The sequence below is a fragment of the Prinia subflava genome, chromosome 4 (genome assembly GCF_021018805.1).
Source record: "Prinia subflava isolate CZ2003 ecotype Zambia chromosome 4, Cam_Psub_1.2, whole genome shotgun sequence".
Classification (NCBI taxonomy): Eukaryota; Metazoa; Chordata; class Aves; order Passeriformes; family Cisticolidae; genus Prinia; species Prinia subflava.
The window spans coordinates 59,186,184-59,201,786 of NC_086250.1; the positions used below are offsets into that span (position 1 = coordinate 59,186,184).

At 43.5% G+C, this 15,603-nt stretch overlaps 1 protein-coding gene across 1 annotated transcript in view; it reads right to left on the reverse strand.

The window, feature by feature from the left end:
- The window catches only part of LOC134549463 (sucrase-isomaltase, intestinal-like), a 44,609-nt gene extending 29,211 nt beyond the window's left edge, over window positions 1-15,398 (reverse strand). Inside the window, exons 1-4 of the mRNA XM_063395006.1 lie at window positions 15,338-15,398; window positions 14,207-14,319; window positions 5,391-5,516; window positions 4,279-4,410 (exon numbers count right to left, since the gene is read on the reverse strand). Coding sequence (XP_063251076.1) covers window positions 4,279-4,410; window positions 5,391-5,516; window positions 14,207-14,319; window positions 15,338-15,398 — 432 coding nt within the window. The remainder of the gene's footprint in view (window positions 1-4,278; window positions 4,411-5,390; window positions 5,517-14,206; window positions 14,320-15,337) is intronic.
- Window positions 15,399-15,603: the final 205 nt, after the last annotated feature.

Genomic DNA, 15,603 nt, shown 5'->3' on the forward strand with positions numbered 1-15,603 from the left:
TTGAAGTTGGGCACATCTAGCCTCAAAAGGGCCCTGTTAGCCCTCCATTCCAAACCACCTCTGTTCTCCCCAGGCACCAAGACCACAGCATTTTACGCCCCACAGCTTGTCCTTTCCACTGGTTGGGGCGGTCACCACCTCCCACTGCTGCCAGTGATGTTGACACCAACAACTTCTCTGCCTCAGGACGACCATCAGTAGCCACCAAGCTCATCCAAAGCAAGCCTGATCAGCTCTTGGGGATGACACAGGCCAAGTAATGAAAGTAATGAAGTTAGGAATACTTTGAAATGCCAGTGAATGAAGAGGTACTCTGCGACTCAGCAGTCAGCTGCAACCAAAAGGAGGTAAGTGCTCTTTGCAATACATCCCTAATTGGAAGCAAGTATCTGCTTTGTGTTTTTTAGAACAGATAAAAGACTGCAGCCATTTTAGAAGGGAATTCTTTACTTTCTCCTTAGAAAATCTTACTTCCTCAGGTTCTGCTTGAGGCAAAACCTTTCAGTTATGAAACACGATGAAGAAAAACACCACTGAAACAATTCTTCAGCTCAGTTGCAGCTTGTACAATATTTAAGTGATCTTTGATCCAAACGTGATAGAAGTCTAACTAATAAATGCCTTAAGAAGAAAAAAATATCAGACCCCAAATGGTAAGCTGCTTTAAAGACTTGTTTTAAATTTCACCTAAATACCTAAATTAATTACCTAAATTTACTTGTGAGCCCTCTCATAACTATAGACATGGTGAGGGAAGTATGTTCTTCCATGCCTCAATAACAAAAGCTACAGCTAAATTCCTACTTCAAGTGTGAAATTCTGTTTAACTTCATCCAGCTCTAGTGTCACCTCCATAAGGACTATAAGTGTCCATTACATTTTTAACTTGATCAACAGTCCAACTTTGCAAAAGAGAAAACTGTCCATCTGCAATAATTATCTTATAATTGTGGTAAAGATGTCTCTCAAGGGATTTGAAGGCTAGAAGAAGTCAGCTTAATTAGCTACTCCTAATCCAAACTTATGGTTTCCTTCAGCTGAAAGGTTGTTCCAGTGCATAAATCTCATACATTATGCAGGTTTATTATTGCCCTAAAGAAAACAAAACCTCTCAGTGCATGCAAGGGTTGTTTGTGGGGAAGGAGTTTCATACCTGTTAAATCTTCACTCATCTTTTTAGCGTTTTGGGGAAGAAGTGCTGAGCATCCTTAACTCCAGCTGACTGCCCAAAGACCTGGGAGCATCCACCAAGTACCTAGACTGATGCACTTCCACCTGTGGCCCCACCCCAAACATATATTTTGATGCACATCCATAAAACCTCTGGAAATTTTTGCCTCTACAGCTCACACAATTGGACTTAAAAATGTAAAGATATTGAGCATTATTTTGAGTCATGAGCATGTTGCTCTTGACTTTTAAGTATTTTGTCACTCACGTCATTCCTAGCTGTTTCTATTTTTAGTATGATTTAATAGATATTATACAACGTCCTTCACTAAACATCCTCTTCAGTAAAAATGTTTATATGAAAATAGAAAACTTCAGTACCAGTGCAACCTAGGCTTATCGTTAACTTTTAAACAATGAAGGACAGACTGGCTCAGCTTTTGTTCTTTTTTTTCCCAAGGTTGGCTAAAGAACTAGAGGAGAAGACAGGCCCTAGTTGCAGGTTAGAGAAGAATAATTCCTATTAGCTCATTGTGTGAATTAGGAGTTGCTATGTTCCTTGCATCTGTCTAACAGCTGAATTCATATAGCAACACTTCCCTGCTGCAGAATGTGCCACCTGAGAAACTGAAAGGACTTTAAAAATGTTGAAGTTAAACTCATAAGGAAGAAGATAATGTAGCTCATCCACTAAACCACGACTGCTTGCCTGTAGCTTCATTCCCAGTAGCAAGTGCAAAACATCTGGAGACATCCCAACGTTGATGAAAAAGATATGACTACCATGTATTTACTGAAAGGCAAGAATGCATAGGAAGAGCTACCCCAAACTCCTGGTATTTTGCTCCTATATTAATGTTTTGCAAACTATTTTGAGATAAATAGGCATGTGGTATTTAATGTTACAGCTCTAAGAGATTAGATCATTTTTAGTGCAGTATTGTGGTTACAGAGTCTAAACTGCCTAACTGTTAGAAAGAGCAATCATCCCTGACAGCACTGATTGTGTGCTCACTACTGCTTAGTTATTTACAATGATGTATCCAGTTAATTTGGGTCTATTTTTGTCTTAAAGTTTCTCTCCATCAAAGTGACTTCGTAACTTGTTACTATTTAAATGCTGTGCCTTGAACCTTCACTGATGAAAGCTGATTTCCCTGCTGCACCCCTGAGCTTCCCAGAATGGAACCCTCAGGGGAAGGTATCTTTAGAGACAAACTGCCAGCAAGCAGCATTCACTGTATAGACTGCTGTTTCCATTACCAATATGTAATTGATCACTTGGGTTGCATGGTTTAGTCTGATATTCCTAGCAGTAAATGGAATTGTAGTACACCAAAGCAAAGATTAGGCAAATAATAAAAGCTACCTTTAAAGAAACTCTCAGAAAACTCCCGATTAAAAAGAAAACACTGATATCTGTGGTGCTGACTAGTCCATCATCCTCAGCCGTATTTTAAACTTCAAACTTTAAACAACAAACTGTGAGAAAAAATAAGGACAGGAGGGAGGCTTTTCTGCCCTAATCTATCTATTTAACAAGATACTGTGATTTTTAGGTGAGGAAACTGCAGTAGCTCTTGCTTATCCTGACTCCAGATATATATAGCACAAGTTAAAGAGCAACTGTACCACAATTCAGGACTCTGCTGTTCAGTCTCTCTCTCCACAGGGCTTTGACAGGACCCCCAGGGCAAGAAGAGGAACATGGCCTTTATTTTAAAAGGACTGGATCAACTTAGAGTCCAAACATTAGTGAGCTGTCCATCATGATTCAGTTGGATTAACTGAATCCTGGTCTCCTTAGAAGCACGAGCCATCAATATAATTGTAGGTAAATGTGTTTGTTTAGCTTAGCAGAGAAAGGCTGAGGGAGAATACACTTATTTGAATCAGTGTATCAAGAAGGAAAATGGAAGGGTGAGAGACTGGCAGTTGAAGGTAAGGACAGTAGTACCCAAATGAAAGATATAAACTCACCATTTAGGTAGGAAACAGATTACAAACCCACAGTTACAGCAAAAAGTCCTGAGAGGAGCTCTGGGGGATTGTCTCCTCCTCGTTACCCTGTGGCTGCAGGTCAGCTCAGCCTGAGCCATGCCTGATGCATCTGCTGGGCCTGTTCACAGCACCCACCTGGGGAGGGACCCTGGCCCCAGCAGCTGTTGCTCAGCTCACCCTGCAGACAGGCAGCTTTACCCTAATGTTTGCCTTGAATCTGTCCTGCTGCAAGTTAAAGTGCTTTTCCTCTTATCCTGTGCCCAGTAGTTATGGAGAACAAATTGCAGCCTGTTCTGGAGAGTGCAGCCCTCCTACTGCAAAGGTGCTGGGGAACCCTGGAGAGCAGGATCTTGTGAATTTATCAATGGATTTTATTTAATTTCTTAATTTATTTTCATCTTTACCTAAATTTCAATTAAATTGGTCTCCAGTTTCCTTGCTGCCATTGATGCTCACTTAGCTATTGTGACAGAGTCATTTTGGCAATAAGGACATACAGGGAAGTGCTGGAGAGAAACAGAGAATTTTGTAGAAAAAATTTACTGGGGAAGATGGAAAACTCCAGTTTTCACATGTACCCAAATTAATTCATTTGGCCATATGCCAGTTTTGGTTAGAGGTTCAACATACATTTTCCACAAATTTGCATACAAATGATCATCTCTCACATTAACTTAGATAAGAAGTAAGTACAAGGAAACATGAATTGTAGTTAGTAGCTTCCAGTGTGATTAGGAATAGATTTTCTTCCACTATTCAGCTATTTTTGTATGTGTATTAAATTAATTTGTTCATTTCAGGGAAAGAATTGCAAGAAAGCAGTCCTATGTCAACTCAGAGGCAAAATTTCTCATAGCTGAGTGGGGAAAAAGCGACAGAGAATTAATGTCTTGGTATAGAGATGATACCGGTACAGAGATATCAAATAAATTCAATGATTTAAAAAATTAAATCTGAGAAATTGTTCTTCGGCTCTTCTCAGCACATGAGAAAATGGAAAATCTGCTACATTAGTATACATGTCTTAGCACCTAGGTACTGCTATGAAGACTATGCTCTGAATCATTCTTATAAATGGAGAAATAATTAGCAACATCATCAATTTACCAGAATCACAACATTGTGCTTTCCATTCTTCTTCATCTCCTTCATGAACTCTGGCAGACCAGCAAAATTCACTTTATCGTAGGTAAAGTCCAGGCGCCGTTCCATGTAGTCAATATCATAATGTTGGACATCCTACACATTTTTAAAGTAAAAAAATACATTAATACTTCATCCAGCTCTGGAGTTCTCAGACAGGGAAGACATAGATCTGTGGGAGCAAGTCTTGAGAAGGGCCACAAAAATGATCAGAGGGGCTGGAGCACCTCTGCCATGAGGACAGGCTGAGACAGATAGGGCTGTTCAGGCTGGAGAAGAGAAGGCTCCAGGGAGAACTTACTGAAACCTTTAAATACCACAGGGGGCTTATAAGAAAGTTGGAGTCAGACTTTTTTGTAGGGCCTGTAGCAATAGGACAAGGAGTGATGGTTGTAAACTAGAGGAGGGTAAATTCAGACTAGATATAAGGAAGGAATTTTTTACTATGGAGTCATTGAACAGGTAGATGGTGAATGCCCCATCTATAGAAACATTCAAGATTAAGTTGGATGGGACTCTGAGCAACCTGATTTAGTTGAAGATGTTCCTGGTCATTGCAGGGGGGTTGGATTATATGGCCTTTAATGGTCTTTTCCAACTCCAACTATTCTATGATTCTATGACTGAAGTTTTTGATACAGAAATCAGAATGTATGCAACAGTATTTCTAAAAGGCAACTAACATATGTAATGAAACCTAAGAGATTGTAATTGTAATCCTAGTGGACGAAAAGGTAGAAGTCCTAATTTAGCAACTATTTTGCAGTGATCTGCATCAGAAATTTTTCTTTATTTGTTATTAAAATGCTAGCACCTCATACTGCATAACAGCAAATCCACACCAGAATCGCCTCCTATGCAGCCAAGAGCAGCACTTAAACATCATGTTCACAGCCCACTTTAAATGTTCTTTTAAGCATTATGAAGTTATACATGCAAACCCACTACATAAGATTACGAATGTCCTTTTATTCTACAATTCTCTTTGTAAGATAATTATTTTTCCTACATTATAATTTTATTCACCTCACTTTAGAGTGTGAGATTAGCACACGCAGTGAGCAATTCATACTCACATATGGGATGTCATAGTGCTTCATGCGGTCGACGGTTTCCTTGAGAACATCCAGGCTGTTGTAGCCCCAGCGGGACAGCTGGAATCCCAGAGACCAGTAGGCTGGCATGTGTGGGCGTCCAATGGCCTGCAGGAGGAACACAGGAACACAGGGGGTGAGAGGAAAAGAAGGTATTCTGAAATGCCATGAGAGGCTTCCAGATCCTTTAAGGCACAAAGATCAGGGCACAGGCACCACACCCCCATTAAATACCCATTCCTTTCTCCAAGTGGCTCTCGGCACAGCACACTTGGCACTTCTCCTGGTGGATCCTTGCCCTTCAGAGAGACTCCAACACCACTAACAATGAGCATCACTAAGAACACCCCAGTGGAAGATATGTAAAAAAGTCAGGCTTATGTTAAAGGTGGTCTCAGCCTCTGCACAGCAGCATGTGCCTGCACTTACAGGGCACATGCCTGAAGAAATCCAGCATGGAACCTCATAGCATCTGATCCATGACAAGTCCACAAACCCCTTGGTCAACAAGCAAATCTTCAACGACACACAGCAATATAAGCTTTGTAAACTTCTCTTGCCACATCCAGCTGAACTAACTTATCAAGAGTCTGATGTTTATTTGAGCTCTCTGAAGTTTTAATCAGATTTACACACCAATCTGATGAAACTCAGCTACTTAGGGCTGACTACTGTTATTGCTGGCCCACAGCCTTGTGTTGCCAGGCACTGACAACCCTCTTCAAGGCCAGAGTTACTGTTTGGTCCCGAGATTCTCAACTGAAACACAAGGTAATGAGTTAAATATGATTTTATAAATATTTGATTTCCACTGTCTGAATGTAATCCATCTGTAAATGACATGAGCAAACTCAATTGAGAGCACAGGGAAGCAAAGCATCCTGCTCTGCTTCCCCTGGTGAGGGCTGCTGTGGTAACCTGGGATGAGCAGTGGGCGATCACGATGTGTCTGTTCTACAAATAAGCTGAAATCTGGCTCTGTCTCATTAGCACACACCAATGTTTTCTGGGAGACATTTCCTGAAATCCTTATTTCAGTTAAATCCAATGAAACTAACCTTTGATTTGTATTTCTAACACCTTTGCAGGCAATACATGAAAATCTAGTAGCTAGTAAGCACCCGTGACTTATTAATCAGGTGCAGCTATTGTCCCCCTTTGGCTAAATAATGGTTCCTCCCTTATTTCCTTGTGGATCTCCATAGTTAGGTAATTATGCTAAGAAGTGAAAACCAACAAAACCTGCATATTGGCAGCTAAACTCCATCTACTTTAAATAAATAAAACAAGGCACTTTTGGCAGTCTGTATCTATTGCATTGCTAAGCTGTCTGGAGATGCATTGCACGAAGGCACACCTTCCTGTGGGATTTTCTCTAGGAAGAGTCTCACCTGGGAAAGCAAGGCTGAACTTGAAATTCCTCTAAAATACATCACATGCTAGACCTTCAGTACAAGGATGTACAAAGTGCATCCGACAGAAAACCACATGTGGGAGAGAGGCAGAGAAAAGCTGAGGATGTTTTTAATGCCCCTGAGCTGGGAAACACACAGAGTAAATTGCCTCCAAACACGAAAGGCTTGGGAACACACAGTCAAACATTACAAATTTGGCTGCAGTGTGGCCTGTTGAGATGCTGTTGTTTCACATAAGCAGAAACACAAGGAGCCATAAGCACTGGTGGGGTTAACACTTTGGGTGTCTCCAGGAGGGACGCTCGGGCTGACCAGCACAGTTGCCCTGAGCATCTGCTGCTGGTCCTGTCCCACCAAACTTAGTTTTCCTGATCCTTCTCAACACCTTCTCCTCCAATTCAGCTGGAGCTGGGGCCTTCAGAAGAAGTGAGAGCAGCTCTCAGCAGTGTTCCTGCCAGAGGCACTCGGCTGCCACTGCACGCTGCTGTGCCCTTGTCAGGGCAGGCCTGAACAGACAAAGGTGGTCTCTACCGTGTAGGGGAATACACATGCCATAACTGGGCAGACACATGCCATAACTGGGCAGACATATGCCATAACTGGGCAGACACATGCCATAACTGGGGCTATCCCACCTCCTTGGGAGTCATCAGTGTTTGCCCAGCATGTGTGGACACACCTGATCACCCAGACCATCTTTCAAGCTCTGCTGAGGTTTTCCATGGGGAGCTGAGTGGGGTTTCATGGCTCAGGACAATGTCCCAGACACCTTGTGAACAGCACCAAGGTGTCCAACACAGCATGGCAAGCCTCAGGGCAAGTCTTCTTCTCTGTCACATCCCCACTCACCATGTTAAGGATAAATTCATCTGAGGGAACAGAAGATCTTGTTTTAGACCAGCAAAGGCTGCAGGATGAGCTCTGTGAACCCACCATTTTGTGCTCCTAAAGCAGATACATATTTTGCCCTTGTTTTCTCTACTGAAAACAGAGAATGACCTCTATAAACAAGGTTAAAAAACCAGACCAAAACAAAAGAACTCCCTAATGAAATAAAATGCTTTGTGCACAGGCTTCTCATTTTGGACAAGAGAAATAGGGAAAACCAGCTGATAAATATTAATCCTGCAGCTAAATGCAGAGCCCTGTGCCCCGGCAGGATGTCTGCATGGCATCTGGTGCTTCTTCCCAAGCAGGCTGGGAAGGGGTGACCAGCCTGGGCAGAGGCAGTGGCAATGCTGAGCAGTTCTGCTCTGGGTCCTGGGATACCCCAGGTCCACCTCCCACCGTGGAGGACAGCCAGTCTGGGACATTGCCAATACAATGCATTGCAAGAGCTGGATGGGGATTGGCTTCTTCCCCCATGTCCTATCAAGGATCCAGGTGGAGAGCAGTGGGGCTGGAGGTGCAGCTGTGGCCTCTGGGGTGTCAGTCAGAGCCCTTCCAAAAGGGCACGGCCCCAGCACTGGGGTTTGCTGAGGCTCACCTGCTCACCCTTATGGCACGGTGCTGTGTCATTGTGGATCACAGAGCAAGACAGTCTTTTGTGACACCTTCCCTTGAGGAGTTTTTTGCATTACAGCTGAACCAACAGAAAAATATCTACCTTGCCAGGAAGATATTAAGTTTTTAAAGCAATTCGTTCTCCAGGTTCACCAGGCTGGTGCATCTATGGTGAGTTTAATTGAAACCAGCAGAACATTTGAAGAGGAAGGATGAAAACAGGGCAGCTGGGAAAACAAATGTTCTTTTTTCTAATTATGCTGCAGACTCCCTCTAATGGATCCCTCTGAAGCTTCCTGATAAAGTAACTGACATATGGTCCCCACTCACAGATGGATCAGCAGAGGCAGGAATGTAATTTTGCAAACCTGAAAACTCAAGTTGGATTTGATATATATTTAGGATCTAGTTAATTCATATAGATTGCATTCTGCATACAAATAATCAGAAAGTGCAGCAGCCAGAGAAAGCCTGCTTGGCAAAATTGACTCCCATAGAATTAGAAAAGGTAGATGGGGTATAGCAGGGGAACTGAGGGAGGAAAACACAGAAACAGCAAACACATGGGGAATCCAAAATGGGGGGGAAGCACAAAGATAAGGTAGTGCAGAAATAGTAAAAAAAAGATCCTATTTTCCGTTCCAGAATTCTTCCTGCACTTGCTACTTAAATAACTCCTGGTGTTTAATAAATTCATTGTTAGTTTTTCCCTGTTCACTTGACATTATGTATATTTTTTTTTTCACTTTTTTAAGAGCCACCTGAGAGCTAATGTATCGAGGAGGTACCCTGGCAGCATTTTGTGGTAAGAATGAAGTTCAATGGAAACAAGTATATCTAACAGATCAATCTGTGTGTAGGGAGCAGGTGATCTGTGTTCATTTTCCCTGTGTTGGATTATTGGACAAAAAATATTATTAATATGAGCATCAATGATATGAACTAGGTTATAAATTCTATAGAGTAAATCAGGATCCTATTCTGTTAACACTGACCAAAGAGTGATGAGAGACAGCTACAGAGTGATACCTGTACATCACAGAGGCTGCACAGAGGGACTCTTTCCTGTGCCCACTGAGGAGCTGAGATGTCCAGCAACGCAGATTGCTAATCTTACACCCTAATTAACCACACAAAATGATTTCTGAAGCTTGGTATTTGCTTCAACTCCCTTTCTTCAGAGAGGAGTAATAGGAGGAAACTCTAAAACCCAAGTGGGCTACTGCCCTAGGTTTAGTGTTTCTGTATAATGACACAAAGGCTGAATTCCACAGGTGCTCCTATGGCCCAGGTATCTGTATCCAGCTCATCTGCTATGACCAAAGCAAGCAGCTCAGTGCTCTGGGCACCCAGTCAGTTGGAGGGTAACCTTCACTCAAAATCTGTCAAGAGAAGCCAAGCTTTGATTTAGGAGAGCAAAATGAAAGGCCCTGCAGCTGCTGAACCATAAAGATGCTCAGAACCACAAGAATATAAAAATTTGAGGCTTTTCAATGCCAAGGGTTTCAAATCTTGTGTTTTGCTACCCAAAACAATTATCAGTTGTTTATTCCTTCATGGGGAATTCAGCTTCAAGACTCCCACTGAATCATCTGTGATAAAATCTATGTACAAGCAGGTTCCCCATGTTACCTCTCCAATAGGAGAGTGGACTAGAGACCTCTGAGGTCCCTTACACCTGTAACTAGCACACATTTCTCTAAAAAGCAAGCAAACCAGCAGTTTTCTCTCCAAATAAAATTAGGAGACTTACAGTATGCTCACTTACACTTGTTATTGGATGAGTTGTGATAAAGTAACAAACTCATGGCCTTTACCCAAGAGCTATTAAATACCTGTTTTTTGAACCCTAACATTCCTGAGTGTCTTGTAAAGGAGCTCACATACTACTGCTATGCACTGTTGGTCTGTCTGAAAGGCACCAGTGGTCGTGGCAATGTTGGCCTGGTATTAGGTGTGACTGCAGTGCCTCAGCCAGGCTCAGATCAGTGCCTGAACTCTTTACTTGTTACTGCTTTTTCTCACCCTCCTGCAAGCTGAGGTGTTTGCCCTTAAAAGTGAGATTTGTGTTACATAACTGTTGTGCACAGCAGACCTCTTCTGCAGCAAGAGAAAAAAAGTGATCACTGTCATTTATAGAGAGCTGTACAGGACAATCTCAGACATCTTCAATGTGGCAGGAGTAATGCTCCACACAGCTGAGCTCAGGGACAGGAGGGAGCAGAAAAATCAGGCTGGAGGCTTCTCCTTCCCATGGACCATGCCCAGCACATGCCCTGCAGCTGCTGCCACTGCTGTGGCACTCTGGTGCCACTGGCAGGATGCGTTCTGCAGCTCACCTCTGCTCCATGCAGCACATGGTAGAGGGACACAGGTACCAGCATTCACCCTCTGCTCCTTTCTCACACCTTGCCTCACTCTTGGAATCCATTTAAAGCAGATTATCCTTGGCCAAGCTGGCATCCAGGGCCTTTTGCTGTTGCCTGTCCTCACTCCAAGGATGCAGAGAGGATGGTGGCTCTGGCATGGTGGCTGCAACCCACCCTGATCACCACACAGAGAGCCAAGAGCCCTGCTCTTGGCATAGCCTGGACCCAGCAGCTCTGGCCAAGAGTCTGGGGTCCACCTTGGACCTGGAGGTCCTCTAGCCTGGGTAGGTGTGGGGGGAAATCTTGCATACTCCAGGGGCCAAATAAACAGCTTTGTTGCAAAGCTGTCCTAACTCACTGTTTTGGGGGGAGCCACATGAAAGCACAGAGCAGAGCTAAGTTCCTAAATCTCTCACAGAAGCAAGCACAGCAGGGGCACAGAGGTGGCTCAGATATTGAAGTGTCACCGAAGGCAACAGCACAAAACGTTTGAGAAAGGTGTAAAGCACTTTGCTTTGGAAACAGCTCCCTTGCTGTCACCAGCTGCACACCCATTGGCACCTGGCCACCCTGTCACACCAGAGGGGCTGTCCTGGAGAGATAAAATGAGTGGTCCCAGCAAAAAGCAGTGACTGGGGCAGACACTTGCTCAGGAGCAGACAGGTGCTGCTCCACCGAGAAGCTCTGCAGCAGTGCAGCCTGGTCCCACCAGGGGCCCCTGCAGCCAGGAGCTCCCAAAACATCCCTTCCCAGAGGAGATCCATGCAAACAGCTGGGAGAGCCGAGCCAAGCTGCTGAACAGTGCCTTGCAGACATCAGTCACACTTCTCCTTCCTACCTCATTACTTTCCCTACAGCACGACAATGACTGCATAGGGAAAATCCTCTCAGTGTGACAGAAAAGACAATTGAAAAATAAAGTCTTTTCTGTCTCCTTCACCTTCCCACATAGCTTGTACATAAAAGCCAAATTATTACACTAGAGACTAATAATATGGTAATTGTAACATTTTTGACCTTGGAATTTCAGAATGTTTATTGAAGAACTTATTATTTCACATTGAAATTACTAACATGCATTCTTTAAGATTCCCTAGAGTGTTGAGCACAAGCTCAAAGAATACAGAACAGGGGTTTTTTGTTCTGGAATGTGACACGTCTCATTAGGAGATGCTCACCTGCTCTCCTTTACCTTACTTTCTTTGCTCCAGCTCCATTTCCAGAGACAGGAGTGGAAAGTGAGTTGCCACTACCCATCAGCTGGGGAGTGAGAACTCTCTCATTTTATTTTCACATGCTGACCACCTGCTAAGCCACAGAAACGCTGCCTTCAAACACCAGTACAAAGACTCTGAAAAGAAACAGGCGTGGCTCTAATTTCCATCATCCTGCTGCACTAACTCCCTTGAAATGGGGATTAAAGCTCCAGCCCGGGGGAGAGTTGCTTTACTTCTTTCCCTCCTTTTTTCCCCCCTGGTTTTACCTCCCATGTGTAAGTTAAAAGCCCAGTTTGCTTGCTGGTCTGTGGCACTGGCATCAGAGATGGTGTGTACTGGTTTGGGCTGGGATATAGTTAATTTCTTTTTATAGTAGCTGGTATGGGCTTTATTTTGGATTTGTGCTGAAAATAGCGATGATAATTCAGGGATATATTTGATTTTGCAGTGCTTACACAGTGTCAAGGCCTTCTTTGCCCCTTACTTCACCCCACCAGTGTGGGGGTGGCTGGGGGTACACAAATAGTTAGGAGGGGACACAGCCAGGACAGCTGAGCCCAGCTGACCCAAGGGACATTCCATATCAAATGGCTTCATACCCAGCACATAAATCTGGGGCAAGAGGAAGGGAGAGCAGGATATTCAGAGTGATGGCATTTGTCTTCCCCAGTAACAATCACATGTTCAGCCATTCCCCCGATTCCTGGGGGTGGCTAAACATCCTCCTGCTCCTGGGAACTGGTGAATGAATTCCTTGTTTCGCCTTGCTTGCATGCACAGTTTTGCTTTACCCATTAAACTGTCTTTATCTCAACCCACGAGTTTTCTCACTTCTACCCTTTGGATTCTCTCCCCCACCCCACTGCGGGGGCGTGAGCGAGTGGCTGTGCGGGGCTGCGTTGGCAGCTGGGTTTAACCATGACACACAACTGGTGGGGATGATGTGCAGAGGGAGCTGGAAACCTCCAGGCAACAGAGCAGCTGCTCCTGCCCCAGGATATGGAGGAGCACCATCAGCCTCTCTGGGAGGGAGCACCTGAACCTCTCCTTGGAAAAGGAACATCTAGCAGAGCCCACCACTCTGGAGAAGCTCCAGCCTTCGCAAAACAGCAGCATGAGCAAGTCTTATCCCTTCCTTCACCAAACCAGAACCCAGAATTACCTTCCTTATGGGCTAAATCCTCTTTTTCCCCTCACTCTAAACCACAATATTTCTGTTCCCATACAGGCACTTTAAAAGAAGGCAAGCATAGGATATAGAGGCTTTAAAACACCAAGAAAGACAAAATGTTTGCTAAAGATCGGAGCTCAGGGTGGCACAGGGAAAGGCAGAGCACATGCACATCTCTCTGTGAGCTCTGAGTGCCTGGTTCTGGGATGCCCTACCCTGTTCAGCCTTCCAGTTGCAGCCTAATCCTCAGGGTCTGCACAGTGACCCCTTCTCACAGTAACCTGCTTACTCCAGCTCTGCTCCACACTCTTTAGGTTTGACACTGATTTCCTTTACGTACAGAGTACAGGTCTGAGGTGGCAATTTTCTGTGGAAAGTTGAAGCATCAATTGGTGATCAGGAAAAATCTGCTATTTTTATCTGTTATCTGCTACTTTTTTCTGCACAGTCCTCACTAGATAAGAATTGCATGTACACTTCCAAAACAGCCACTTGCATGTGTACTCTCAGTTCTCTGGAAAACATTGAGCAATTGGATAGCAGGTAGTTACACTCCGTGAGACAGCAGTAAATGCATTGCTATACATCAGTGCTCTCCAATGCAATTCCATGGGTTTTCATTAGTAAAAAAGAGCCAAAATCAGCAAGCGATTCTGTTGGCAAATAAAGGCTTGAAGACTTTAAATTCCATTCAATATCTCTGAAATCTAGCATATGTACAATTTTCAAACATTCCCATCTGTGCTCTGCCTAGTTCTTTTTCTTGGCCTGCAGTGTCAAAATGCAGTCATGTTACACAGCAAAGACTATAAAACTGTGATGGCCCAGAGAGGAGCAAGCTTAGATTTCTTTCTAATCATTGCATCCCTTTAGTGCACTCCTGCATGTCTTCCTGACACATTGCAGGAAAGGCTGGAGATGTGCCCTGAGCCAGCCTGCAACACCCCAGCAGACTGTTCACAGATGCTTGAGCATACACCAGTTTTCCCATGGATCTGAAGCTGTGGCTTTGTACGAATGGATCAGGACAAAGCTCTGGCTGCACTGCCTGTTGACACTACCAGATACTGACAGGACTCTTACAGGACACTGCTCCATGTGCCACGTGCACTTTGCTACTAACCTCAGTGTATTGCTGAACCACATTCTCAGGAGTTGGTCCCATGAAGAGATAGAAGTCCAGGATCCCTCCAATAGTGCGGAAAGTTAAAGATGGGTTTGGAGACAGAGTAACATCTAAAAGGGAAATGAACAGTCCTTAGTACAAACCAGGCCTGCACTATACATGGGAATAGGCCAAGAATGCATCAGGGGAGGCTGAGACTCAACATTAGGAGGCATTTCTTTGTTGAGGGTGGGCAAATGTTGGAACAGGCTTCCTAGAGATGTTGTTGATGCCCCAAGCCTGTCAGTGTTTAGGAAGTATTTGAAAAATGCCTAAATAACATGTTTAGCTTTTGGTCAGCCTTGAAGTGTTCGGGCAGCTGTACTACAAGTATGTTTTATGTCCCTTCCAACTGAAATTTTCTGTTTTATTCTATCCATCCTAGGTGTGTGCACACTGGGCTCTTCTGTGTGCCTTGTGGGTATGACTGGATGAGCAAACAGGGCCTGAAGGTAGGCAGGCCATTGCCCAGTGTTTCTGTAATCTCTGCTTCCAGATTGGCATGGTGCAGCAATAAATCACAGAAACCCACACTGGGTAGATGCATAGATCCATTTCTCTCAGTTTCATATATATATATAAAGGATCAACAAGTTTGTGTTTAGGGTTCCTCTGTGCTATTCTAGTCTTATTGAAAGCCATTGTCTGCCAGGGAAAACTGATTTTATAGACTAAGTGAAGACTCCCCTTTTCTGAAATTATACCACTAGATTAATGCTGTAAGGTGACCATGGCAACATACAAAACTATTCTCCTGAGACAGAATATAGGAGTAACCTAAATTGATTTGATTTCATTATGCCAGTCTCAGAGGAAATTTCTTCCACCTTCTTCTTTCCCACTATTTGCATCTATTTTCATAAAAAAATTTAAGAATGTATTTTCCCTGAGAATGCCCAAATTCCTTGTTAAAAATTCATTCTACTGCAATCCCTTTGAAAAATCTATTAGTCCTGGAAGCTTAGTTAGGGTACAATCACTCATATTTGTATCACATTGAAAAAGCAATCAGTAAAACAGTATTTCATACTTACTAATCAATCTTATTTCTATATGCAGTCTATGTAGGGAATCCGTGTATCTTTTTACCTTGTGCATTGGAGTTCAGAAGGAGAACACCGTGGGCATTGGAGTCTGGTTCCACGCACATATAGAAAGGGTGAACTCCATAGAGGTTGGCAAATGACTGAAACACAAACACATGGGGTATGACTTGACTTTGCTATTTTTCATAGCTTTTGTCAGGTAGATACATGTGCACAGACAAGGAAACAAATTCATTTATAGTTAGACACTTATTTTTAAATGTTGGGGTTTTTTTCATCTAAATTGGTGTGAAGTTAAATTGACAGAAA